Source organism: Coturnix japonica, linkage group LGE22C19W28_E50C23 (assembly GCF_001577835.2).
Source record: "Coturnix japonica isolate 7356 linkage group LGE22C19W28_E50C23, Coturnix japonica 2.1, whole genome shotgun sequence".
In the NCBI taxonomy this organism is placed as follows: domain Eukaryota; kingdom Metazoa; phylum Chordata; class Aves; order Galliformes; family Phasianidae; genus Coturnix; species Coturnix japonica.
Genome location: NC_029544.1, coordinates 1,232,383 through 1,257,918, shown reverse-complemented (window position 1 = coordinate 1,257,918; position 25,536 = coordinate 1,232,383). Strand labels below are relative to the sequence as shown.

The following is a 25,536-nucleotide window of genomic DNA, read 5'->3' as shown; positions in this document are numbered from 1 at the left end:
GGCTGGGGAGCCATGTCACTGTGCTGAGCTGATGGGAAGTATCTGGGGGGAGGACTGCAGGGGCAGCAGCTGCTTATGGTGGTCTGAGGTGATCCTGGAGATGCTGGTGGGTGGGTTTGTGATGTTATCCAAAGTGGGGACCCCAGCACGAGAAAGGAATAGAGCTGTTGGAGCTGGGCTAGTGGAGGCCATGAGGGATGCTCAAAGGCTGCAATGCCTCTGCTATGGGAACAGATGGGGGTGACCGAGCTCTTGGGGTGCTCAAGGCCATGGATAGGACCCTGGGTAGCTGGGATGGAGGGACTGGACCAGTCCAGGACAGCAGGTGTAGCTGGAGGGGCTTTGACATCCTTCTTGCCCCAGCCATGCTGTGATTATGTCCTTCTTTGATCTTCAAGGACCCTTCCAACCCACCCATCCCCTGGTTCTATGATCTTAAAGGACCCTTCCATCCATCCTATGGTTCCATGGAGCAGAGAGGCCACAGCAGGGGTTCAAGGTTTCCAGAAAAGCCTCTGGATTCTGAAGGTTCAGTTAACTCACACTCACCAAATGAGTGTGAGTTAACAGGGAGATTGTATGAAGCTCAAGGGAACCGCTCCAGTTCTTCAGAAATGGGAGTGACAGAATAGCAGAGACATGAATTAAACAGCCTTGAGTTAGGCGTGGGGCCCTGGGTTACAGCAGGAAGGTGATGAGCTGTACTGAGGTACCAACGTCTGGAACATTGAATCCTTTGAACCAGCAGCCTTCTGGAAAAGCTGCTTTCCTGTCATTGAGATACTGTGCTGTTGAGCTGTGTCATTGCATCGAGCTTTATTGCCCCGGTGACACGGAAAGTACAACTCAGTCATCCTTCATGTGAATTAAGCACTTTGTCTTGACGTAGCCTGTGTGTTCATACATCACACTGCAGATGTTCTCTTACTGCCTCCAAACCATAGGTGCTGTACTGGCTCCCTTTGGAGCAGTCTCTCACTATTCATAGCAATAGCTGAGGAGCTGCAGATGTTTATTGCAGGAGCTCCTCTAGGAGCTGGAGAGAAGAGGGAGCAGTGATCACAGTATGGGGATATCACCACCAGCATAGCAGCTCTATAGCTGCAAGCACCAGCGTTGGCATGGCATTTAGGCATTGGTATAATGAATTACAGCCTGACAGTGCCATTCTCCGTTGGTCCCATGAGTGCTGTGTTGTGCTCTTGCATGATTGGCCCCTGTTATCAGACCACCAAAAAACTGCTTGTCGTTAGGATGCGAGCTCACTTATAAATGACTCACTGCCGAAGCACTTTGGAGCAGTAATCGCAAACTGGGACTGTGCTGTGCAAACACAAAACCTAAGGGCACTCCCAGCTCCAGAAAGCTTTCAAAGCAAACATTGCAGTCTAAACACACAGCAAGAGATAGCCCACGGATACCGACTGAGCGTGAGGAAACAGCAGACCGACCTTCTTAATGCAGTTTTGCTCAACTGCAAAGACTTCTTCCTCTTCCATCAGGATGTGGCCATATTTGATGGGGTTCTTCTGTGCTTTCAGGGCTGGGACTGAAAATGTGGTGTATTCGATGTAGGTTTTGTGGAGGGGTTTGTCACCTGTTGGCTCTGTGGGTTGGTTGAGGTGGGTAGGGTTGGTTTGCTGTGACACCAAGCAGAATGGTCACAGTGTCCAAGCACTCAGTTACACAGAGGGTGTTTAACCACTCCATACTATGTCTTCTGTATCACCAAACCCCAATCCCATGGGGGTCACTGGCATGGGTTGGTAATGACACAGAACAGAGTATGGCAACTTGGGAAGACCAACTCAACAGACTCATCTTCACCTACCACTGGTCATGTTGCACGGTGGTAATTAATTACAATTAGAAAAATGGCTTTTTTGTGGCTCTGGCCCTTGACAGTGCAAAGCAGGGTGAAGTTCAGTTCTCTGGCCACCGAACAGTTGTTTCCTCAGAGGTTGCTGGGAACAGGTTTGCCTTTATGACAGTTTATATGGCAGACGAGTTGTATTTTAGCTGGCTGGATTGCTTGCTGGTTTGCATGCTGCCTCGTGCAAAAATCCCATCTGCTGATGCAGGGCGGTTGAGGCTGGAAAGCAAACCTGATAAAATCCTCAGTTAGAGCTTGCCTTGTTGCAGGTTATTCCTGCCAAAGCAGGGCCCTTAAGTGGCACTTTCAGCTCCAATTCAGCTCCTTCCTCTTAGGACAACCTGGAGGAAAGTGGCCTCTCTGTGTGCTCGGAAGGACCCAAAGCCAAGTAACACAGCTGGAGACTTCTGCCTTGCAGGTGGCTGCATACAGATGCAACGAACCCCGTCCTTTCTGCATCAGGTCAAGCAGAGCTGGCTGTATGGAACATGAAAGTTTGCTTTGCACTCAGTGGATCTTACTTTTTGCTGCTGAAAGGTGAAGCAGCTCTCATGGCACAGGGAGGGATCTCACCTCATCTGTCTCTGTCAGGCTCCATTTCTCTTTCTGAAAAGAGCATTTCCTTTTGGTAGCTGGGATATGCAGCCAGCTCACATTCTCCCCGTGAAGAAGGAAGCACATACCTGGAGAAGGCTGTGGCCAGAAATGGAGCCGGCTCTATCTCAGCATCCTGATGGGAGGAAGATATGAGGGGTGACACATTCCGGCCCGACTGGAGGATTTATGACCTGGTAGTAAAGATGTGTATCCCTTTAAGGCAACGAAAAAATGCAGAAAGCCTGTAAAACTGTTCCTTGTGTCACTGCCACTTCTACGTGGGAGCCCTGGAGTTTAAGCAGGAATCTGTCCTGTTTCCTCCAGCCAGGCTGGACCAGGCTCTGAGCAGCCTGATGGAGCTGTAGGTTCCCTGTTCATTGCAGGGGAGTTGGAATAGATGGTCTTTAAGGATCCCTTCCAAACGATTCTGTGATTCCTTTTCAGTCTGCACTGACATGTTGGGTATTTCCACCTGCAAGGTGCAACCCACACAAAGCACTTTTAACATGGTAAAAATGCTGCGTCCAGGTACAGCTGTGGCATCTCTTGTTCTGCATAGGGCAGGCTGGCTGGGCAGTGTATGGTGTGAGCTGGCTTTGGTTCATATCAAACTTGGCTGTGCCTGAAACTGTGTTGAAGCCCCTTATCTCCCCTCTGCTGCTTCACAGGGCGCTGCCTGCAATGCAACAAGTGGGAAATCAATGCATCTTCCTCCTCTTCTCATTTCAGCATCCCCTCATGCAAACAGGGAGGAATGGAGAAGGAAATGGGGACCAGCCCTGTCCTGCTGCACCTCTGCTCTGCTCGGATGAGCCCAGTGCTTCACATCCCTCATCTGTGCTGGTGGCAGGGACACGGGGAGCTGCGGAACAAAGCCAGCTCTGAGCACAGCACCGGGCGCCAGGTGTGTCCTGTCCCCCTTCCCCAGCCCTTCCCTTCGGGTTCAGCAGGTTGACGGAGGGTGGGAGGGCTGCCAGGCACACCCAGCTCTGCAGGCAGTAAAACGATCCCTCTTTTGCCCTCAAGCCAAGCCCAGCTCTCCTAACGGATAAAAGGGGAAGCGAGGCAGGAGAGCTCACTTGCTCCCTGCCCTGGTCTCCCAGCTCAGCTACCCTCAGGCTTAAGGACAGGGGATATCACAGGACCCGCTGCAGCCATGTCCCGCTCCGTCAGCTTCAGCTCTCGCTCTGTGGCCGTCCCAGGGGTCAGCCAGGTTCGGGTCAGCTCCGTCTCCTCTGTCCGTGGAGGTGGTGGCCTTGGCAAGGCTGGGGGCTTTGGCAGCTCCAGCCTCTACAACCTGGGCTCTGCCAACAAGCGGATCTCCCTTGGAGGCAGCAGCTCCTACAGCGTTCGTTCTGGATACGGCTACGGCATGGGGTTCGGAGGGGCCATCACCCCCGGGGCGGGCATCCAGGAGGTCACTGTCAACCAGAGCCTCCTGACCCCCCTCAACCTGGAGATCGACCCCAACATCCAGCGGGTGCGCAAGGAGGAGAAGGAGCAGATTAAGACCCTCAACAACCGCTTTGCTTCCTTCATTGACAAGGTGAGACTGACTGCGCTGGGCTTGAAAGTGGCCCTGACCCAAAGCTCACGTAATGGGGTTCGTGAATGGGGTCGGGGCTTCACCAACCTGATGTGATTTAATAACTGTTATTAAATTCCTGCTGTCTGCAGAGGTTTTTGCTCTGTTTAGGCCAGCTTTGCACCCCCTTTACTTAGCTGGTATTGCAGCCCCACACGCACCAGCAAATCAGAGGAGGGGGCTGTTTGGAGAGGAGCTGACCTGGTAGAACAGAGCTTTGATGTAAGTCAGGGCTTGCTGTGTTTGTTTGCACTGCCCTGTACCTTTGCAGCTCTGTTATCTCCCACCAATCAACTTGGGACCCTGCATTGTAAGCCAGCTCCGGCATCCTCAAAATGTTAGGAATCCAGCTGTGGAGTTGGGTTTAATTGGCTGACACTGTGATCTCTGGATGGTTTCTCTAGTGCGTCACGCAAGCAGAATCTCCTTATCTTTAATTCAAACAAAGCCTCAGAGCTGTAAGGCAAACCCCAGAGCGGCCGCGCTCCATCTGGTCTTTATCACCCTCTAGAATTTAGGTGCTTTCCATCAATGCAGTGAATCCTTCAGATTCCATCCACAGCCCACACATCCCCCAGCATCCAAGCTCTGCAGTGTCAGCTCCCCCCTCCACCTTCCCCATCCTTTCAGAAATGACCCCTTGGTTTCTCGGCAGGTTCGTTTCCTGGAGCAACAAAACAAAATGCTGGAGACCAAATGGAGTCTTCTCCAGGACCAAAAGACCACCCGGAGTAACATCGTCCCCATGTTTGAGGCGTACATCACCAACCTGAGGCGGCAGCTGGATGGGTTGCTAAATGAGAAAGGGCGTTTGGAGGGTGAACTGAGGAACATGCAGGATCTTGTTGAGGATTTCAAGGCCAAGTAATGTATAATCCAACCATCTAACGGTACAGCTGAGCAGTTAGATTGGTAGAGGATCCTCTGCTAGGGAGGGTGATTTGTTTTTTGCTGGGGGTCTATCCAAGAAGCTGCCTGGGTTACATGCTCCATCCCATGGCTTTGCTTTGCAGCCTCCTCAAGGATCAGTTCCTACTTTGGGTTGGACTGGCTGGGTCTATAGGAGCCCCATAGGAGCTCTGAAGGTTGCAGGTAGTGGGTGAACTGCTTCTTGTTCCATGGGGAGGCAATGGAGCGGGTGACTTGCATTGGTTTTTACTACTTTTTCTATCTGAATCACTGTTACTTGTGAGAAGTGCCATAAAGAAGTGCAGCCCTACAGGGAAATGCCTGAAAGGAAAGAAAAGAGGGAGCTGGCAAACTGGATGGAGCAGGAACTGAAAACAAACATCTGATAATCCCCAGGGTGTGTTTAGGGAAAGTCAATAGCCAGCACTTCCCAAGGCAGAGCATGGGAATGATGTCCTCCCAGCTCTGCTCAGTTACTCTCTGCTCATCCACACTTGCACTGTGTTTCTCTGCATGGCAGCAGCAGGGAGCCTCAATTTTAGCTGCATATCACATGAATGCAAGGTGCACAGGTGCTTATTTATCCCTCCCATGCTGGGGAGCAAAACCCCATATGGGGAGGGAAGCAGGAACGAGGAGCCTGAGATGCTGGATTTGGTAACTGAGATTCAGAATCTGTTTCTCCCCATTGATATGAAGAAAATCTCATTTCCTGAATCAAATACCTAAAACATGAGTAGCCCCTTATGTGCCTATTGCCTCATTTCCATACATTTACACAGCCGTTCTCCACCTGTATCTCAGGTAGAGGAGGAGGTTGATACGCATGAGGCTCCAGGGGATGTAATTTGGTCCCTTATTTGGTCACTGCCTTGACTCAGGGTGTGGTTCAAAGTAAGCAAGGGTTGGAATGCTCTGGGTTGTGCTGCCCACGTGGGCTGTGCTGGGCTTTCCATGGGAGTTATAGAGTTAGGAAATGATTTATTGCAGAGCTTCCCCCTGCAAATAGAGCTCAAGAAACCATTCTATAAAGAATGCAAGTGGTGCTGGGTTTTATTTTGTGTTACTTGTGCACCTCTCTGATTACCTCTGCTAGAGTCCAGGCTCTGATTCCCTTCCATTATATGTATGCAGCGCAGGTGCAGCATCCGTGTTGTGCAGTGCTTTGCAATAGCAACGGATGCAGTTCATTGACCTCCAAAAGGACAACACCTGCTTGTACCAGCGTGGATGGGCAAGCTTCCAGTGCAGAGCAATAGGGGTATTACATGAAGGCTTAAAACTCAACTAGCTCACGCTTTGGAAGGCAGATTGCAGGGTTAGCCATGCAAGGGCTGTGTCAATAGAACAGAGCTCTAACTTTGCCAGCAGCCATTTCAAAGCAGCTGGTGAAAGTGGCTCCTGCTCTGTTCCTTAGATGACTTATAGGATCCACACAGCAGGTTCTTGCTGTTTGGGGTCAGTACACAGCGCTGAAGCAGACTGTGAGAGCCAGGCTTGGAGGTGGTTGAAAATCCGTGAGGACAATCCATAAAGCCAATGCAGCATGAATTATGTCTGCTGGGAACTGAAGCCATTGCACCTCAAGTCAGACACTTAAAGTGGGGATGTGGCCAATGCTTGAAGTCTGTGGGGCTTTAGAGCAGGTTAATCTTAGGTGTTATTGTCACTTGCACAGTGTGCTCAGATGCCTGGAGTAAGGAAGTGCAGAGTGAGCAGAGCTTTACCAGCCCCTTGATCAGTGCAGATGAATGTGCTGAATGTTTGCATCTCTTCTGTATTTTTATTTATTTGGTGGGAAGAAATGGGGAGAGAGAGGGCAGAATTGGGTAACTTTTCGTTGAGTCATTGCCTCCTTTTACCCAGGCTCTAACTGCTCCCTTCTCTCCTGGCAGATATGAAGATGAGATCAACAAGCGCACGACAGCAGAGAATGAGTTTGTGGTGCTCAAGAAGGTGAGAGCCTTGAATATTAGCTGGGTCTGATCTAACCTGGGTGCAGCCCTTCTCTCCCTTCTGCTCCTCCAATCCCTTTGCTGCCCTTCTGTCTGGATACCCCTCTGCAGCTCTCATTCCTGCTTCTATGTGAGCACCAGGGTTGCTGTAGGAACAAGGAAGGAGGAGCAGCTCCTGTGCATCTCATGCATTATGGCTGTGTATTGCTTTAGGTTATCATGCTGGGGGGCTGAGGGATGGAGAGCAGGTAGTGTGGGGAACCTGCTGGGTGCACGGCTGCTTTTCAAGCCAGCAAAGTCTGGGTGGACTTGGTCACCAAAACTCCATCATTAACTGGATTGTCACTCTCTTTTAGGATGTGGATGCTGCCTACATGAACAAAGTGGAGCTGGAGGCCAAGGTGGATGCGCTGACAGATGAGATTAACTTCCTGAGATCTCTCTATGAAGCGGTAAGGCCCTTGTGGGGGCTGCAGTGCAGTACCACTATTGGTGCCTGGGAGCATCACTATGCTATTACAGCACCACTATTGGTGCCTGGGAGCATCCCTATGCCAGAGATAAGAAAGGTAGTGGAGAGATCGAGTAAGCAAAACTGAGCTGCAAATGAAGCACAGGCTCTGTGAGCTCTCACAGTAGTTTTTCCCTGTCTGGGATGTGAGTCGGTTTAGTTGCAAACACAACTAGGGCATGCTTTAGTTATTTATGCAGTTAGCGTGAAAGCAAGAAAAGCAATGTATGAAGTACTGGTGTGTGTGTTTCTGTGCTGTCTGAGAAAGGGAAGCTCCTTGCCCCAGTCTCATTTATCTTCGGCATCACTTACAAGATAAGAGACTGATGCAAGCACGCACATTGCACCCTTGTGTAAGATGGTGGAATTTGGCCCTTTGCTGAGGAGCTGATGCTCAGGCTTCTTAGGCCAGCGTTTCATGTCTTATCTCAGGAGAGGAGTCATGTAACCTTGCTCTTAACCTGCAGTGATAAAAGTGGCTCCCTTTCTGTGGCTGTGCTTTGCACGATTGATGTGACTCAGTTGGTTTCCTATTAATTAGTGATGGTTGCAACGAGTTTTTATCTGCTTCCCTTTTCTTCTAAGATTCTCTCTGTAATTGGCTTCTAAAAGAGAGGCCCTTATCGGTGATTAATAGTATTGTTTTTAATGCGATTCGTAGGAGCTTCGTGAGCTGCAGGCCCAGATCTCTGACACCTCCGTGGTGTTGTCCATGGATAACAGCAGAAACCTGGACCTGGACAGCATCATTGCAGAGGTCAAAGCACAGTATGAGGATATTGCAAACAGGAGCCGGGCAGAGGCTGAGTCCTGGTACCAGAGCAAGGTGAGTTATGGGGGAGAGAAAGGCAGTAACAGCTTCTGTTATTCCATCTCTCCTACATATGGTGAGTGTGGAGAGGTTTTAACCCTTGATGGGCTGCTGGTCTGATTTCATCTTCCTTGTGTTGCAGTTCGAAGCGCTGCAGGTCACTGCTGGGAAACACGGGGATGATCTGCGCAACACCAAGAATGAAATCACAGAGATAAACCGCGTGATCCAGAGGCTGCAGGGTGAAATTGAAAATGCAAAGGCCCAGGTGAGGAGCTGCCCTTGTTCTCCTGCTGCAGAGCTTTGAGTTTAGCAGCAGCAGGTGGACCCAGGGGACAAAGCTTAAGGCAGCATCTGTTAGAAGCAGTTTGATGAATACATCAGTTCTGCAGGAGGAGAAAAAAAGGACAGATATAAGCAACATGGTGCAGAAAAGGTGTTGAGCTATAAAGCCCTGGGAGTGCAGAAGTGGGGAGATGCAGAGCCCTTTCCAAAGGGCAGCAGTGAATGCAGCAGCCTGCTCAGCTGCACTTGTTCCTTGTGCCCTTTTGCTGCTGGGATCTTTGTCCACTCCCTTGTTGCAGAAGGGAACGCCGTGTTTGGGCACACAAAAGGATTTTTTAGCTGCATGGGAGTTCTGTTTGCTTTCCCCAGAGGCGGTTATCGCTTTATCAGTAGAGCTGGTGAGAGCCAGAACAGTGCATGGCTCAGACCATTTTGGGGCTGAAGGCTGGCTGTGAACAACCAGCAGTCCACAGGCTGGAGATAAGCCATTGTGATTCATCCATTTGTGTTTATTTGGTTTCAGGGCAGGGATGTTTCCACATACATTTACGAGCAACGAGCTGACCCAGTGCAGCTCCCTGAATAATGAATGAGAGTATAAAGCATATGTTCATTGTGAGCCCTTCCTGCCAAACATGGAGCTCTCTGGGTGTGCAAGGGGCACTGGTGTGTGTGCATTAGGCTGATGAACTCCCTCCAGTGACCCCAAAAATGTGGATGTGTGAGTTTGTATGGCTTTGGAAGGAGCCATACATCCTTGTTGAGCTCTGCAGAACCACAGGTGGACTGCCCTGTAGATGGCCGAAGTTCATGGGTGGTGAGATGCCCTCTGACATGCTGTGCTTTGTCACTGCAGCGTGCCAAGCTGGAAGCTGCCATTGCTGAAGCTGAGGAACGTGGTGAGCTGGCTGTGAAAGATGCCAGGACAAAGCTGGAGGAGCTGGAGGCTGCTCTGCAAAAGGCAAAACAGGACATGGCCCGGCAGCTGCGTGAGTACCAGGAGCTGATGAACGTCAAGCTGGCCCTGGACATTGAGATTGCCACCTATAGGAAGCTGCTGGAGGGCGAGGAGAGCAGGTGGGTGCTGCCTGGGGGGTTTACACGATGAAGGATCCAACCCTTTGTTCGTGGTGACATCATGAGGGCCCAGTTCCAATCGCTGGAAGGAAACTTGGAAGAGAAAGCCTTGCATTTTAAACTGATTTTTGGTTCTGAATGTGCTTTGGCCATAGAGCCAAACTGTCAGGCTCTGGGGAAGAGTGGATAGTTTGATGAAAACATACAAGGAAATATGTGCTGCTTTCCGTTGTACGTTTGAGGATGTGGAAGAAGATTTCCAAGTGGCTTAAATCCCCATAGAATTAAGCCAAAGTTCCTTGTGCTCTTTCAGCACCTCCCCTCCAGGTGATAACAGAGCTTGTAAATGTAGGGCCAGAACAAAGCGCTGGATGGCACACTTATCTTGTCTGAATTATTTACAGCAGCAGTAATAACTCACTGCCATTGTCTTCATCCCCAGCACTGAGGCCCTGGGGGAACACTGAGTAATGCAGAGTCTAACCTGTTCTCTTCCCTTTTGCCTTTGTGTTTTTCTGCTCCAACAGGTTGGCTGGCGATGGAGTTGGCAGCGTCAACATCTGTGAGTCGATTTTATTATTTATAATGGTTACTCTTATGGTTTCTATGGGAAACAGATGGGATCAGCTGGGTCTGCATGCAGGAGCCTCGTAGTGCCCTGACTTAATTAACCCCTTCTTAAATGGGAGCCCCCCCAGGACAACAGTTGATAGTGCTGTTGGCTCCATGGCAGATTTCACTTGTAACTCATCTGCACGAATGGGGAAATGAATGAAGGAGTCTGTATGGGTGTTAAAATGGGGAAATATTGACTCTCCCCCTTGTCTCCTTCATCCCATTTTTGTATGGAGAAAAGCTGAGAGAAAGATGAGTGCCTGCATTAGAAGCCAGCTTAAAAGTGATGCTAGAGGGCGTCCCAAATGCTTATGGTTGCTTTGCTTCTCTCTGTGCCACAGCCATGGTCACCTCCACCGGTGGTGGATCCAGTGGATTCCTGGGAGGAGGAGTCCGTGGAGGCCTTGCCCTGGGAGCAGGGATGGGCAGCGGAGGGCTCAGCTTCTCCTCGGGGGGCTCCACCAAATCCTACAGCGTCACCACGACCTCATCCACCAGAAGCTTCAGGAAATAAAGGCAGGAACGGAACCCAGCGGTACCCACGACACAGGAGGAGGGAAAACACAGAAAGAGAAGTTTGGTTGCCTTTCGTAGGACAAATTGGCTGCAACATTTCTGCAGTGATGAATGAATTGGAATAAAGATATACCAGAGTACCTGACCCTGCTGCATCACACCTAAGGCTTGATCCTGCACTGTTGAACTCAGAGGGAACCATTCCACTGAGAGCAGGTTCAAGCCTGTAGGGTGAAATTCCTCCAGGGAAGCAGGCAGGATAATGCTTTTGTTACTTGTATGCTTGGTACCCCTGCTCAGGGCTGGCTTTCACCCTTTGAAGGGCAAAGCAATCATTGTGGCAAGCTTTTCCACATTTCTGCTGTGGTTTTACTAAAGAGCCCAGAAGATTATCTCCCTCTGAATATGATTTGGAAGACTTCATTCCCTTGGGCTGCACAGAAGTGTTAGCCCTGACTGAGATTTCAGTCTGGGGTTTTCTTAAAATATGACAGGGGGAAAAAAAATGGTGAAACTGCTTTGGGTTGCTCCTTTATGTTCTTTAAACATTGGCTCACAAATGGAATTGGACAATTCTGGTCTGATTGAAGCTAATTTCTTACCGAAGGCAATGCAGACAGATCTCCTTTACAGGTTCTGTATAACAAAATAATTCTCAAACTCACCCAGTCTGACTTCTTAACAGAAGCCCAAAGCCTAAAGGGTATGGAAATAGCTTAAAACTACAAGCAGCACACTGAAATGGGAGATAACACTCCCCATCCTTGGGTGCCTCTGTTTACTACCCTATATTCCAAAGCATTACTAGTGATATCCGGGGTCTCTCCTACCACTGGGGAAATAGCGTGTTTTGTTGATGCTTCATTACAATAACTCCTTATTCCTGCCAAAATGAGTCTTCAACCTAAACACGCCGGGGAAATGGTTTGTTACTGCGGTAGGAAGGATTTTTAAATAAACAAGTCAAAGAAACTGCATGGAATCGCTGCATTGTGTGTTCTGCCGTGTCCTAAACAGAGCGTCTCTGCTTGATGTTTTATACCTTTGTGGTCTGGGTGTTTGCCACGAGGCCGTTAATAAAGTTGCCCTGCTCTGTGCTTCTTCAGTCCCAGCTGAGTTCCTGCTGTGTTGCTGCTCAGGAGCCTATAGATGCATCCCAGTCCTCTTCTCCCTCCAGCCTGTGTCCCTTGGAGCAGTGCCGCGCTGTGGTCAGGATGAGGATTTGGGGTTTGCTGCCTGCAGTCTCACCCCTGGCTGAATTAATTCCCCTGCTTTGCATTGGGTTTGGGCGTTAGGGTGACGGGGTTGTTTTTGTTCCCTCTGCTTGGCTCAGCCCGGCCCTCAGCACAACTGGAACCAGTTGGGAACGACCCCTTTCTGAGCACCGAATGCTGAGCAGAGAGGAGGCAAACTTGGGGATAAATGCTTTGCTTGCAGGCAGCCAAAACTCAGCAGAATCAATCTGCACCAGGACAACTCCTTGCTGCTCCTTTTGGGACAGCACAGGTGAGCAGATGTGGGGTGAACCCCTAGTGCTGTAGGTGTCATCCCATGGGATGGAAACGGGGCCAGGCAGAGAATGTTTCCCACTTTCACAGTCAATGTGAAAAGCTGTTTCCTGCAGCACCATGAAAGCCTGGCGGATGCTGTGCCTGTGGCAAACCCAACCCTGCCATCCCAGCTCTCTGTGCTCAGCCTGGCTGTGTGGTTTTACAGCACACGTGGCACTAATGCAGGGAGGGGAGCTCCCCGTGTGCCCAGCAGAGCCCTGCTATCAGCCTGGCACACCCAGCTCAATGCTTTCCTGTCACAGCCAAGGGAGTGAAACGCAAAAAGAAATCCCCTGGAGTAAATGGAAACAAAGAGCTCAAAGAACAGCCTTGCCTGGATGGTTTTGGGGCAGGGGAGGCCGCTGCTTGCTGTCATTTGCATGGCTCTGTGATGCCTAATTGGGAATGGAGGCTCCGACCCTGCTGTTGAATTGTGTGCAGCCATGATCTGGGTATGGGGATGTGGAAGGTGTGGCTGCAGCTCTCCCACACTGCAGAACAATGCTCAGTGCTGGGGAGAAGGGGATCTGCAGCCTTCAGGTGCTTCGTGTCCATGTGAGGCCGTGGGGATGGATGCACCTCGTGTTCCTTGGATCTCATCTGGGGCTGGTTGGAATTTAACCTTATTAAATCAGTGCAAAGCCAGGTGTGACCTGAGCCTCCTGCTGCATTAAGGAGCTGTAATTCAGAAGCAGCTTTTGCATTTCCAGAAGGAGGCAGGTGTGACCCAGCGCCCACCGCAGCACTGAGAATGTATTTATTGGCCTCCTGTTTTGCAGCAGTGATTAAGGTGGATAATGAGCATATGAAATGTGCATCAGTCCTGAGCTAAGGGTGCTCCAGCAGCCATTGTGGGTCCTGGGGTGCACCAAGGGAGCCTAATTGGCTTGATGTGGTTCTAAAGCCTGGTGAAGAGGAAAAGAGGTTCCCCAGACTCTACTAAGGGGAAGGGAACACTCTATGCTCTGATAATGGAGCACTTACAGTGCAGTATGGGCTGTAAGCTGAGCAAAGGGAGGACAAATTGGCCCCAAACCACCCAGCAGCTCCTGCCATCAGGATGTAAAAGAGTTCCTGGGCAAGTTAGGGCAATCAGTGTTGTTCTCAGGGGATTTGGGCACTGATGGTGGTAATGAGAAGTTTCAGTTAGCTTTATGCAAAGTGCGAGAGCATCTTTGCTTAGTCAGTGCCCTCTAAATGGTGTTTTGTTTTGGTTTCTTTCTTTTTTTTTTTCCTGGGAGGAAAATTATTTGGAGCTCCACCCTGCCTTAATGAAGACGTGTAACCCCATGAGTTGGCTCCTGCTCCGTGCATGCAAGCAAAGAGCTGGGCCTTGGAGAGAGGTTTGGTGCTTTGGAGGGAGGTTTGTAAGCTCCTTGCGCACAGAATATTGGTAGATTGAAGGATATGGGAGACCACTGATGTCAGTGAGGGCTTTGTCAGGGGATATGGGGCTTGGACCTGCCTGTCAGACCCCGTAAGTGATTTGAGATCCTGGAGCAAAGACAAAACCAACCCTTCCTCTTCCCAGAAAGGAGCCAATGCGTAACTGAATTGCTATGTAGATTTATTGGAGATGTGAGGCTGTAACTGGGATAAAAGACATTGACAAGCATTGCTGACAAAATGTGAAGTCATTAGAAATAAATCACTGCATCCTCTCCCCTTCCCAGACCTCAAGCAGGATAAATGCATTTACACCAGCAGCTCAATTTACTGGGCTCTGGCAAATTGGAAAGGTGATTGATGCCAGTGCCATGTGTTTAAGGCTGGGTCTGGATCCCTTGAACACAACAGCAGAGTTGTTTTGTGACCTAAGGCCAGGCTTATTAATGGATCAGCCCCTGTTGCTTTTGACAGTGGGCTCAGGCCCCAAGATCCTTTATTTAGGATGGTATTTATGGCTTCGTTTCCAGCCTTGCCGTTCATCTGCAACTCTTTACACGGTCAATTTGCCCATGGACGCAACCTTCATGTGGGTGCTCCCATTCCTAATGCATGAGCTTCCATTGGCCAACCCAGCAAAGCTGGGCTCTGGGCTGTAGGCGAGACCTCCTTGGGAATGGCAGACAGCTGTGAAAGGCAAAGTTGAGTTTCAGCTTAGGGAATTACTGGGAGAAAAGGCAGGAGATGCCCAAGCTTGGAAGAAGTTTTATGCTCCAACTTACAGATGTTGACAGGGACTCCTCCTTCTGCACAGAGCCTGTAGAGGAAAGGTTGCACATGGTTATGTTTGCTCACATGCAGAGCCCTGTGAGCCCCCAATGTTTGCAGGCAGCAGGACGGACTCTGTTGGCACCAGTGCAGGTGTGAGGTGGATTTACCACCTGAAAATCACTGCCCAGTTGGTTTTCCCATTCTGGCACATGGATCCGAAGGGTTTGGTGTTGCTGTCTGCCACTCACCTGCTCTCCTCGCCCTCCAGCAGCTTCCTGTAGGTCGTGATCTCAATGTCCAGGGCCAGCTTGATGTTCATCAGCTCTTGGAACTCCCACAGCTGCCGGGCCAGGTCCTGCTTCGCCTTCTGCAGAGCAGCCTCCAGCTTGGTGAGTTTGCTTTTTGCATCCTTGATGGATGTTTCCTTGCGTTGCTCAGCATCAGCCACGGCCATTTCCAGTTTGCAGCACTGCAAAGATGTGGCCAGCCTTAAATGTCTCTTGGTATTTTTAAACGTGACACGTTTGGAACAACAATTCAGCATCACTGTGCCCTGATGGAGCAGCAGACCTGCTGGCACTCACCTGCTCCTTGGCACTCCTGATTTCTCCGCTCAGTTTCTTGACCACTCGTGTCAGCTCGGCCGCCTCTCTTTTCTTCTCTTGCAGACTATCAGCATTTCTGCCTGCAGTAACTCGCAGCTCCTCGAACTGCAAAAGCCCCAAAGGTGTGGGTTGTGTGTCCCCCAAAAGCAAGTGCTTTGAGTTAAATCAGAGCAACTCTGGGTTTTCAGAGATGCACCCACACCTTCTTTCTGGCTGCTTTTCTCACCTTGCCTTTACACCAGGCTTCAGTTTCTGCCCTGCTCCTGCAGGCAGTGTCCTCGTAGTGAGCCTTGACATTGGCAACGATGCCATCCAGGTTGGGATCACGGCTGTTGTCCATCTGCACAACCACCGCTGTGTCTGAGATGTGGACCCGCAGCTGGTGGATCTCCTGGAGGTAACAGTGAGATGCTGGCACTGCCATGATCCCATCCAACCCCATTCATGCACTTGGTCCCCCCTTTGCAGTGACCACATAGGGGTGGATTGTTGGTCCCCCCCATTCATCATAAGAGCTGACCATTGCCCCACAGCTCCCCTGTCCTTCCAGATCTGCCTGTGAAACGCAGAGCTGAAGCAACAGGGAGCTGCTTACCTCCTCATAGAGCACCTTGAGGAAGTCAAACTCTCTTTCCATCCTTCCCACCTTAGCCCCCAGCTCTGCTTTGTTTAAGGAAAAGCAGTCCATGTCCTGAAGTGGCAGAGGGGAGAGAAGGAGGAAGATGATTAGTGGAAGCTGATTAGTGAGAACAGACTCGGGGCTGCCCTTGGGGTGGGGGACTTTGGGTGCAGGTAGCATGGCTGCACTCCAGCTCCCGCTTGCACAACTGCTGCTGGTCTGAGTTCAAGCACACCAGAGCACCAGCTCCTGCTGGTACTTGTTCTGTGCGATGCTTGGGAAAGAAATCACAGCCTGCATGCACCCCAAAGACCTGGACACAACAGGAGGGTTCAAATGGCCTTTGCTCACCTTCTTCAGGGCAATCAACTCCTTCTCAGTGCAGCTCCGCCGGCTGCGTTCATCCTCGTACCTGCGTGGGAAAACAGGAGACTTCAAGTTCAGTGCAATTACATCTTTGTTTGGGGTTCTGCAAACTTACTTCAAGAAATGGAACCCCTCCTATTTTTATTTTTGTTTCCCTTTTCCCCAGATGATATTTAAGGATGTTTTGTTCTTGTTTCGTAGCCCATGGGAAAGCATGCTTGCTTTCAGAGAGGTTTCGGTGTACATGTTTGCAGCAGAACTGTTCTGAGTTGACTTCTGCACCAGAGAGCAGAGGAACGCTTGGAATTGCTCTAAGTGTTGATTCCTTGGGTTAGGAAATAGTGGGAGAATCTAGAGGAGATATGTCCTCTGTTTGGTCCATCCCCGTAAACTGGGACATGCTTTTATGATCCTGTTCTCTGGGAACCATTTATTATATCAAAATGCTCTCACTTACATTTTCCTGTTGGTTTCCAAAGCCTCTTGGGCTGCTTTCAGGTGTGTTTCTAACTGGGCTCTGTTGCACCCCAGCACTTCCAGCTGCTTCTTCAAGCTCCCAATACAAGCCTCCAACATGGGCACGATGGTGTTCCTGCAATGTTTCTGACCCTGCAGAAAGCTCCACTTGGTCTCCAGCACCTCGTTCTCCTGCTCCAGTAATCGCACCTGAATCCCAGAGAGCACAATGGGAAATGAGATGAGGGTTGAGTGGTTGTGATAGGTGGTACCCACGCAACAGCCATAAAATACACCTGAATGCAGTGTTTCCTATTGCACTGTTCTTTTGTGCATATGGTTTTTGTGGGCAAGCCTGGTGGAAATGCATTAAACCCATAACACTTCTAGAAAAGAACACCTTGGTGCTCAACTGACCTTCTGAAGTTGTCCTCAGTGTCTAAAACAGAGCTGTATTTCCAGGATTCCTCACCCCATTCTAGACCTCCCTGGGAGGGTTTCTCTGCTCACCTTCTCGATGAAAGAAGCAAATTTGTTGTTGAGAGTCTTGATCTGCTCCTTCTCTTGGTACTTCACAGTCTGCACATTGGGGTCCAGCTCCAGTTGGAGTGGTTGCAGCAGTTTCTCATTGATGGTGATGGGGACGATGGTGCACGGCCTGGAGGATCCACCAACCCTATAGCCAAAGCCAGCACCTCTGCAGCCAAATCCCACTCCAGCAGCACCTAAACCATATCCACACCTTGTAGGAGGACACCTTCCTACAGCTATTCTGGGCCTGGATGATGCTGTGCTGAGGCTCCTGGTGCTGAAGGAACCCAACCCACGCTGGTGACACAAAACTCTACCAAAGCTTTGCCCATTCCTGGGAAGAGCAACAGAGGATGAGCTGAAATTGCGAACGTTGGTGCCATAGGAGCAGGGCATGGCTGCTGCTGGGGAGGGCTGGGTGCAGGTGGTGTGCTGAGCCCCGGTGCAGTTCCCTCTGCCTCCAGTGCAGCACCTTCTTCCTTTTATTTGTGTGGAAAACGGGGCGAGGCTGCATGAAACTTCCACAAGATGTTTACGATGCAGAGTAGGAGCTGCTTAGCATATGCCCTGCTAACCAATGGAGAAAGCAGATTTGTCCCATAACGCAATTGAAGACTGCTGTTAAGTCAGTGGGGTCATAGTGAAGTCTTGTGTAATCACAGTGAAAATCAGGGCTTGTGCTGGTGCTCCTTGTTTTCAGGAATGTACAAAACTTTTGCCTTGTTACAGGTTGGATGAAGATGTCAAGTTCTCACTCATCAGTGGGCATGGTGGGATGGGCTGGGGCTGGACTGGGAGGTCTTGGAGGTCTTTTCCAACCTGAATTAGTCTATCGTGTTTAAGAAATGACATCAGTAATAAATAGGAATTCATTGAGAGTTAGCAAACAAAGCCTTGTGTGCGGATTAGTGATAGATGACCGTGTTTTGTTGGCTTTGCCTATGGAAAGGCAACATCTTTGAGTGCCTGGCAAACAACATCACGTTGCTGGTTGGGAGTGTTTTCCATCATAGCTTGTTTTGTGGGGTATTAGTTAAAATAGAGACCTTGTTTGGAACATCGTGGCTGTTGTGAGCGCTCTGAATTGGCCAAATCCTCTGAAAAAAAAAGCTGTCTTGTTGTCCATCAGCTCTAAGACTCCTTCCTTGCTTGGGGCTCACTCCATTGCCTCCCACGTTGGGCGAGTGCCCTCATTGCAGCACTGAGGCTTCATTCCTCCCACCTTTTCTATTCACGTGTGTGCGTCCATGGCTTGGAGAGATGGGAACGGCGTTGGAGCCCGCGTCGCCGTGTGGGAGGGCAGCATGCTTTCTAGGGGCAGGGTGGAAGTTCCAAGCTAATGGCTGGGTTTTGTTTACTGCGTTTTTCCCCTTCCTTGTTCAGTGGTTGATTGCAAGCCCAAATTAGTAGCCTCACTGGACTCTTCGGCTCCAGGGCCCTCAAAGACTTTCCAGGGATGGTGCATGAGAGGATGGAGCAAATCTGGTGGTTCCGCGGTGTCCTTCATCCTCCTGTACCAGGTCACCTTGCTCCAGTTTGGGCTCTGGCAGCATTTCATGGCTCTGTGTGCATCTCTTCCCTCTATATCTTCTGAATGCCATCTTTTCCTTCTTTTGGGAAACGCTTTCTCATGTTAATGGGACAAGTGACACTGAATGCAACTCTACAGCACTTTTAGACTGAAATTTGAGGGGAAGTGTTGTAAGGCGGCCATGCAGAGTAGCCATCTCAGAAGGAGAGGCATCCCTGAATGAAGCTTCAGGTCCTCTGGTTCAATGGGACAAAGCAGCAGAGCATGATGTTGGACTCCAAGAAAACCCATTGAGATGTTTTGAGCTACCTCGGTTAAACCAAACAGTGTTAATTGGCTTGAGCAGGATTGGAGTGGAGTGCTTGGGTGTGTGGTGAAAGAGGAAGAAGTGTGTGTGTGGGGGGGGGTGAACAAGTAGTGGCCCCCATTTTTGTTTGGGGTTTTTTTTAGTGTTTTGACCTGCAGGAGGTTATAGAGGATGCACCTTTGATATTGGAGCTCTTCCTGCTCTCAGCACTGTACAGTGGTACAAACAGCACCTGGAGTGATGATGCTTTTGTTGCTGCTGCCTCCTATGGTTACACTTATGGAGGTGATGGCTGTAAAAGGAGCTGATGGGCTTGGATTCATTGCTGATTCCCCCTTTAAAGGTCCCTTCCAACTCAAATGGTTCTATGATTCCATGATCAAAACGGACTTAATTGCTCCCTTTCTCTCGTGGAGGAGTTGGAAATCCACAGCCTGGGAATTACCATTGGCACATTACTGTCCTTGAGTCATCCTTCCCTGGGCTTTGGTGTTTTCATGTTCTCCAGTTGTCTCTGATTCACCCCATTCAGCTCCGTAATTTTGGTTTTTTATGTTACACAAGCCGTGTTTGCCAGCAGCTTCTCTCAGTTCCTCATACTATGGAGTGAGAAAACAGTGAAAATAAATACCAAAGTGAGGAGATGTCAGTGATGAGAACTGCTGTGTGGTGCTGGGGTTGCAGCCTCCAATCTCAAGCTGTAAGGCTGAGATCTTCATCACTGGGGTCACAGCTGACTCATTTACACCATATATATGCATGGATGACTTTAAGTGATGGGCTGTAAGAGCTGAACTCTGTAGGCCTCCCCAAGAGACAAGGGCTGAGGGAAAAGTAAAGGAAGTTCTTATTCTGCATATGGGCTTCTCTGGAATCTGACTATGGGTAAGGGACTTCCAGCTTGGCTTTGCCCATGGAGACACTATCCATGTCCCCAAGCACATCAGAAGGTTTTATGCAATGAAGGAGCATTCTGCTTAATGCCACATGCAATGGGATTACAGCTCCCAGCGCTGCTCCTTTCAAGGACATGAGTTTTACTGTGTTATTAAATGGATTTCCTCTCTCATCCTCTTAGGCACAAGAGGAACATTGATGGGCAGAGAAGGGTTTGACCAGTTGGGGGTACACTAATATCCCAGAGGGCCACGTTGAGCTGCAACCAACTGACTGAAGGTGGGATTCAACTCCTTTAATCAAACCTTCCCAAAAGTTGGCCTGTAGGTCCCTCTAGAGTCCCTGGAGAGTGAGATGCATTCTTTTTCATACAAAGGTTGAAGGGAGTTAAGAACAATGGCACTGAACCAGGGATGGTTTCCTTGTGTTTTTAACCCTACTGATGTTACTGCCTCCAGTTTGACTGGTGGGGCTGGGCTTACAGCCAGGATTCATCCCCATTCACCTCCCTGTAAACTGAGGATCTGGGGTTTCCTGCTGAAGCTAATGGAGAAAGAGACATGTCCTGTACATAAACACCTTCATCCATCCTGCTGGTGAAGGTGGCAGAGGTGTCAGACCATGATCTTCCACCCCAGAAAGGCAGAGCAGAGGGTGCTGTGCCCTTCTTTTCAGTTGCTCCTCACTCTCCTCTCTTGTTTTTCTGGTTCCACACCAACCATTTAAGCTCCTTTACTTACTCAAACCCATTACACAGTGCGTCCCCCGGAGGTATGGTAGCAGACACTGAGGCTTGACAGAAGCTTTTCCAAAGTGCATAGAGTGGATGAGAAGGAGCAGCTCCTCCTAAAGAGTTAATGAGCTGAGCTGAAACCTTCAGAGACTTTCCATGGGGTAGAAATTACCTCCTGGCTTCCAGCAGCGCTGGAACCCAACCATCAGGAGCAAGGGGTGCTATTATTTTAGAGGGAGAAAGCAGCACTTAAGCTCACACTTAAAATTAATCCTTGGGGTTTTTGTTTTTGGTAGATTTTCTCTCCTGGAGAGAAACCCACATCAGTAAGAAGTGGTCAGTGTGCTCCTGGTTTAAAAAAGCAGTAGAAATAATAATAATAATAATAAAAAGGCAGATGCCATGCAAGGTGTAGAGTGCTGCTACTTATACAGCAGCTGAAGAACGCCAGGTCAGGTTAGTCCTTGCTGAGGTCTCACAGTTCTGGGATGCCTTGGGTCTTAAACTCTTAAGTTTACTTAACTCTGACTTGTGTTCACCTTCTTCTAAAGAGACGATGATGCTGCCATGGCCATGGAAAGTCATTGGAATTAAAAGGAGAATGCAACAGAATGAATTTCACATGCCTTTTATTAGACAAACACAGGGATGTGGGGCTTTTGCAGCATCTAAGAACAAACAGGAGCTAGGCTTTTACATAAATAAGGGCAGACAACTTGGAATTCCTAATGTTTTGCAGGTAACAGGGTGAGGACTGCACACAACATGAGGGACAGGGCGGCACGTGGCTGTTGGACCTCAGTAGCATCTCTTGGTCGAAGAGCTGCTGATGTACTGCGTGCTGGAGCTGCTTCCACCAACCACACACGACCCAGCCATGCCTTGTCCGCTCCCAGAGCTGAAGCCCATTCCTCCAGCACAGAGCCCAGCTCCAGCCCCGCTGCTGCCTCTGAAGCTCTGGCAGCTGCCACTTCCATATCCTGATCCTACAGTGGTTCTGGTCACAGCTGCAAGAGAAGAAACACCCATAAACACATGGACAGAGCGGCTGGCAGACATGGAAAAGTCACAAAACTGGTACTTACAGATGTTCACTGCACCAGCACCTTCTCCAGAGAGCCTGGAATTGAGCAGAAGAAGACAGTAAGCATTTAGACCATGAACAAGATGTGTTTGAAAAGCCAACAGAACATCTGTATGAGGGAAGATGCAGATCTTGCAACTGCACTGCTTGGCTTCACCCACCTGCACTCCTCGCCCTCCAGCAGTTTCCTGTAGGTCGCAATCTCAATGTCCAGGGCCAGCTTGACGTTCATCAGCTCCTGGTACTCACGCAGCTGCCGGGCCAGGTCTGTCTTTGCTTTCTGCAGGGCTGCCTCCAGCTCAGCCAGTTTGTCCCTGGCATCCTTCAGGGCCAGCTCACCACGCTGCTCAGCATCTGCAATGGCTGTCTGCAAGCTGGCACACTGGGGAGGAAAAACAGTGGCAGAACTCACTGAGGTGACACTTATGGCTATTTGATGGGCTTGATTGAGTCTTTGCATTAGAACTGTACCTGTTTCTTCACGCTGTCAATCTCAGCCCGCAGCCGCTGGACGTGCCGGTTGAGCTCAGAGATCTCCTGCTTGGTGCTGCGGAGGTCATCCCCGTGCCTGCCTGCTGTAGCCTGCAGCTCTTCGTACTGCCAGGGAGAGGAACAGAGGTCAGGGCAGAACCCAGTGTTGTAGCATGAAGCAGTGTGTGAGTATCATATCACAGAACCATGGGATGGTTGGGTTGGAAGGGTCTTTAAGATCATACAGAGCCATGTAATCACAGCATGGCTTGGGTTGGAAGGGTTTTTACAGCACCCCCAAGCCCCAAACCTGCCCTGGGCTGCTCCATCTTCTCCATCAGACCAGGGCCCCATCCATGGGGTCCCAATAGGACCTACCCTTGGGGAGCTGGGGAAGGGAGCACGGTTTGCCCTTTGCAGAACCCATCCTGGGCACTCACCCTGGACTGGTACCAGGACTCAGCCTCCTCCCGGCTGCGCTTGGCGATGTCCTCGTACTGTGCCTTCACCTCAGCAATGATGCTGTCCATGTCCAGGCTGCGGTTGTTGTCCATGGTCAGGATGACAGAGGTGTCAGAGATCTGGCTCTGCAGCTGAGACAGCTCCTGCCAAAGCAATGGGGGTTGGGTGAGTCACTAAAGGGGCACATCTCTTGTTCCAGGCCCCAATGGGGTACAGAGCTCTGTTTGCAAAGTGATTTTTTTCCCCCGCAAATCTTCCAGGAAGGGTTAATACAGCTGGTGAAGTAAATAAGTGTGGAGGTATGTGGTGCAGAAGAGTGGAAAATAATCCATCCCGAGCTACCGAGGTGGGAAAATGAAGCAAAGATGTTAGGAAATGAGCTGGACATGAAGGTCCTGGGAAGGAGCTTACTGCTTCATAGAGGGCTCTGAGGAAGTCTATCTCCTCCAGGAGGGCATCCCGCCTGGCTTGCAGCTCCGTCTTGGTCATATAGGTAGAATCCACCTCCTAAGGGAAGAAGAACAGCACAGGAATGGAGCTGCTTGCAGAGGAGAAGCTGCAGTGATTCTTGTAGCAGAATCCTGCATGCACCCACCTTCTTCAGAATCACAAACTCATTCTCAGTAGCTGTGCGCTTGTTGATCTCATCTTCATATCTGTGGGATGGAGATGGAGGGTTTGCTATGGGCTTATGCAGAAGTTTTGTGAGTGTTTGTAGGACCTGGCTCAACTTTCTTTATGGGAGCAGCTCGGTACCTTGGTCTCATAACCCTATAGCTTTCTGCCATGGGGTTGTGTGTGTCAGATATGCATACTTAACCCTGGGCGTTATTCAGAGCTTTATATCAGAAAAATAATAAAATAAAATAAAATAAAATAAAATAAAATAAAATAAAATAAAATAAAATAAAATAAAATAAAATAAAATAAAATAAAATAAAANAAAATAAAATAAAATAAAATAAAATAAAATAAAATAAAATAAAATAAAATAAAATAAAATAAAATAAAATAAAATAAAATAAAATAAAATAAAATAAGGCCTTTCTTCCTTATCTGACTGCACAGGTGCAATGGAGCGCTGCCCACCCTGCTCACCAAGCAGACCCCAAACAAAAACCTACTTGCTCTTGAAGTCCTCAGCCAGGCTCTGCATCTTGCTCAGCTCCCCACCCAGGTTTTCCTTGTCTGCCAGCAAGCTGCTCAGCTGCCTCCTGAGGTTGTTGATGTAAGCCTCGAAGAGGGGCTCAACGTTGTTTCTGACTGTTTTGTGCCCCTGTTCCTGCAGAAGGGCCCACTTGGTCTCTAAGACTTTGTTTTCTTGCTCAAGGAACCGGACCTGGAAGGAGAAAGCAGGTTTTATTCCCTGGCTGCTGCTGATAGAAATGGCTTTGTATCAAATGCAGCATGGCTGATAGAGATCCAGCTTTGCCCTGCTTTGTGCTTCTCCACTGAAGAATCAGCATGGCACAGCCAAGAAATCTCGGGGCTCACCTTGTCGATGAAGGAGGCAAATTTGTTGTTGAGGGTTTGGATCTGCTCCTTCTCCTCCTTACGGATGCTCTGGATGCTGGGGTCGATCGCCAGGTTGAGGGGCTTCAGAAGGCTCTGGTTGACAGACACCTCCTGGATGCCCCCAGTGGGGACAGCAGGGAATCCAGGGCCACCCATACCCCCACCAAACCCAAAAGCACCACCAAACCCACAGGAGATCCCTGTGCCAGCACCAAACCCTGCAGGTCCATAGAATCCACTGCCCCTTCCAGCCATGGAGATCCTCTTGCATCCACCAACGCTATAGAGGCTTCTGCTTCCAAAACCTCCTCCAAATCCTCCATACCCTGCAGCAGTGCTGCAGCTTCCACCTTGAGCCACGGAGCGAGAGACGAACCCAGTGCTGCAAGCACTTGGGATAAAGGCAGATGCAGCACTGAAGCCAGACCGGCCCTGGTTCCTCACACTGCACTGCCGAGACATCACAGCTGATGTGAGAGACTGGAGGAGCAAAGCAGTGAGGATGAGGAGTGCAATGAGGTGAGGTTGTGCTCCCTGGGCTGGGGTTGGCCCTTTTATCCCCTTACAAGCTGGGGATGGGTTTGATGTGCTGCTCATCGGACTGATTAACCAGGCTTGGCACACCTCTCCATGATGCCAATCGCCTGCAAAGTTGCAGCTGTTGCATTTTTTGGGACAGTCATGGTCTGGCTGTTGAAATACCTGTGAAAACACCAAAGGCTGCTCATAGCCACCCCTTCCCCACTCCTTTCTGCCGTGCATTGTCCGTGTTGGGCAAGTGCTCGCTCATCTCTATTTCATGGGTGAATCAGTCCCTTCCTTGCGTAAAAGCTCATTTTTTTTTTCACTTTTCAGAGCTCTGTGGTTTGGGAAATCTCTGATTGTGGGTCTATGTTTTCCTGCTGCTGAGATTCTGAGTAAAGCCATCAGCATCAGCACCTCGGGCCTCAACTTGTGGGGTGTTCTGGGCTTTTCTTCTCATGCCCAAATGTGGCATTTAACTTGAGATGATAGGAAAAAGGAAGAAAGAGGTGATGGTCAAAGCCAGTGTGGCCATGGGCTCTGATGGACCATCAGCTGACGGTCTTGGACCATTAGCTACTGAAAACCATTTGGGGAATGGGGAGAACATGGAAGCTGCTTAGTGAACAATACCTTCAGACCTTTTCTTTCTGTGAAATGAGTCTGCAAATCATCCTGATTCAGACTGACAACAAGTGATGAAATATCACGGTGTGAGCTGGGAGGGAGCTCTGGCTGGCAGTGACGGTGCAGCCTGAGCTGGCTATTTCGCATGGCTTCACCTCATAGATGCTGAGCCGTTCCCTAACTGACAGATGACCGTGCCCCTACCCAGCCTGTTCCCAGGCTCTCCTCCCCACAGTTCTTCTCTTCCCCTTTCGATAACTCTTAGTCACCAGGAAATTCAGTGCCGGGGATCTGCTCTCATGGCATTGTTCTCAGCCAACTCCCTCCACTCCAATTCATCAGAGTTCCCAGGAAATGCCAATAATGCAC

General features: G+C 49.8%; 3 protein-coding genes across 3 annotated transcripts; 1 reads left to right on the top strand and 2 right to left on the bottom strand.

Annotated features, from left to right (window-relative positions):
- The first annotated feature begins 3,481 nt into the window (after nucleotides 1-3,481).
- Nucleotides 3,482-11,839, top strand: LOC107325785 (keratin, type II cytoskeletal cochleal). Its single transcript, XM_015886941.2, has 9 exons — nucleotides 3,482-4,016; nucleotides 4,711-4,919; nucleotides 6,860-6,920; nucleotides 7,276-7,371; nucleotides 8,092-8,256; nucleotides 8,384-8,509; nucleotides 9,383-9,603; nucleotides 10,131-10,165; nucleotides 10,560-11,839. Exons 1-9 carry the CDS (start codon nucleotides 3,627-3,629, stop codon nucleotides 10,730-10,732), a joined length of 1,476 nt encoding a protein of 491 aa, XP_015742427.1. The 5' UTR covers nucleotides 3,482-3,626; the 3' UTR covers nucleotides 10,733-11,839.
- Nucleotides 11,840-13,861: 2,022 nt separating this feature from the next.
- Nucleotides 13,862-17,414, bottom strand: LOC107325787 (keratin, type II cuticular Hb4-like). The gene is given in 9 exon segments (XM_015886944.2): nucleotides 13,862-14,383; nucleotides 14,449-14,487; nucleotides 14,690-14,910; nucleotides 15,026-15,151; nucleotides 15,273-15,437; nucleotides 15,642-15,737; nucleotides 16,017-16,077; nucleotides 16,489-16,697; nucleotides 16,998-17,414. Coding segments are annotated over 9 exon segments (1,494 nt in total). The 3' UTR covers nucleotides 13,862-14,223.
- A 3,684-nt stretch (nucleotides 17,415-21,098) lies between these two features.
- Nucleotides 21,099-24,844, bottom strand: LOC107325834 (keratin, type II cytoskeletal 6A-like). Its single transcript, XM_015887035.1, has 9 exons — nucleotides 23,998-24,844; nucleotides 23,628-23,842; nucleotides 23,099-23,159; nucleotides 22,915-23,010; nucleotides 22,482-22,646; nucleotides 22,042-22,167; nucleotides 21,732-21,952; nucleotides 21,572-21,606; nucleotides 21,099-21,493 (listed from the first exon to the last, which is right to left on the bottom strand). Exons 1-9 carry the CDS (start codon nucleotides 24,778-24,780, stop codon nucleotides 21,285-21,287), a joined length of 1,911 nt encoding a protein of 636 aa, XP_015742521.1. The 5' UTR covers nucleotides 24,781-24,844; the 3' UTR covers nucleotides 21,099-21,284.
- Between the last annotated feature and the right edge of the window lie 692 nt (nucleotides 24,845-25,536).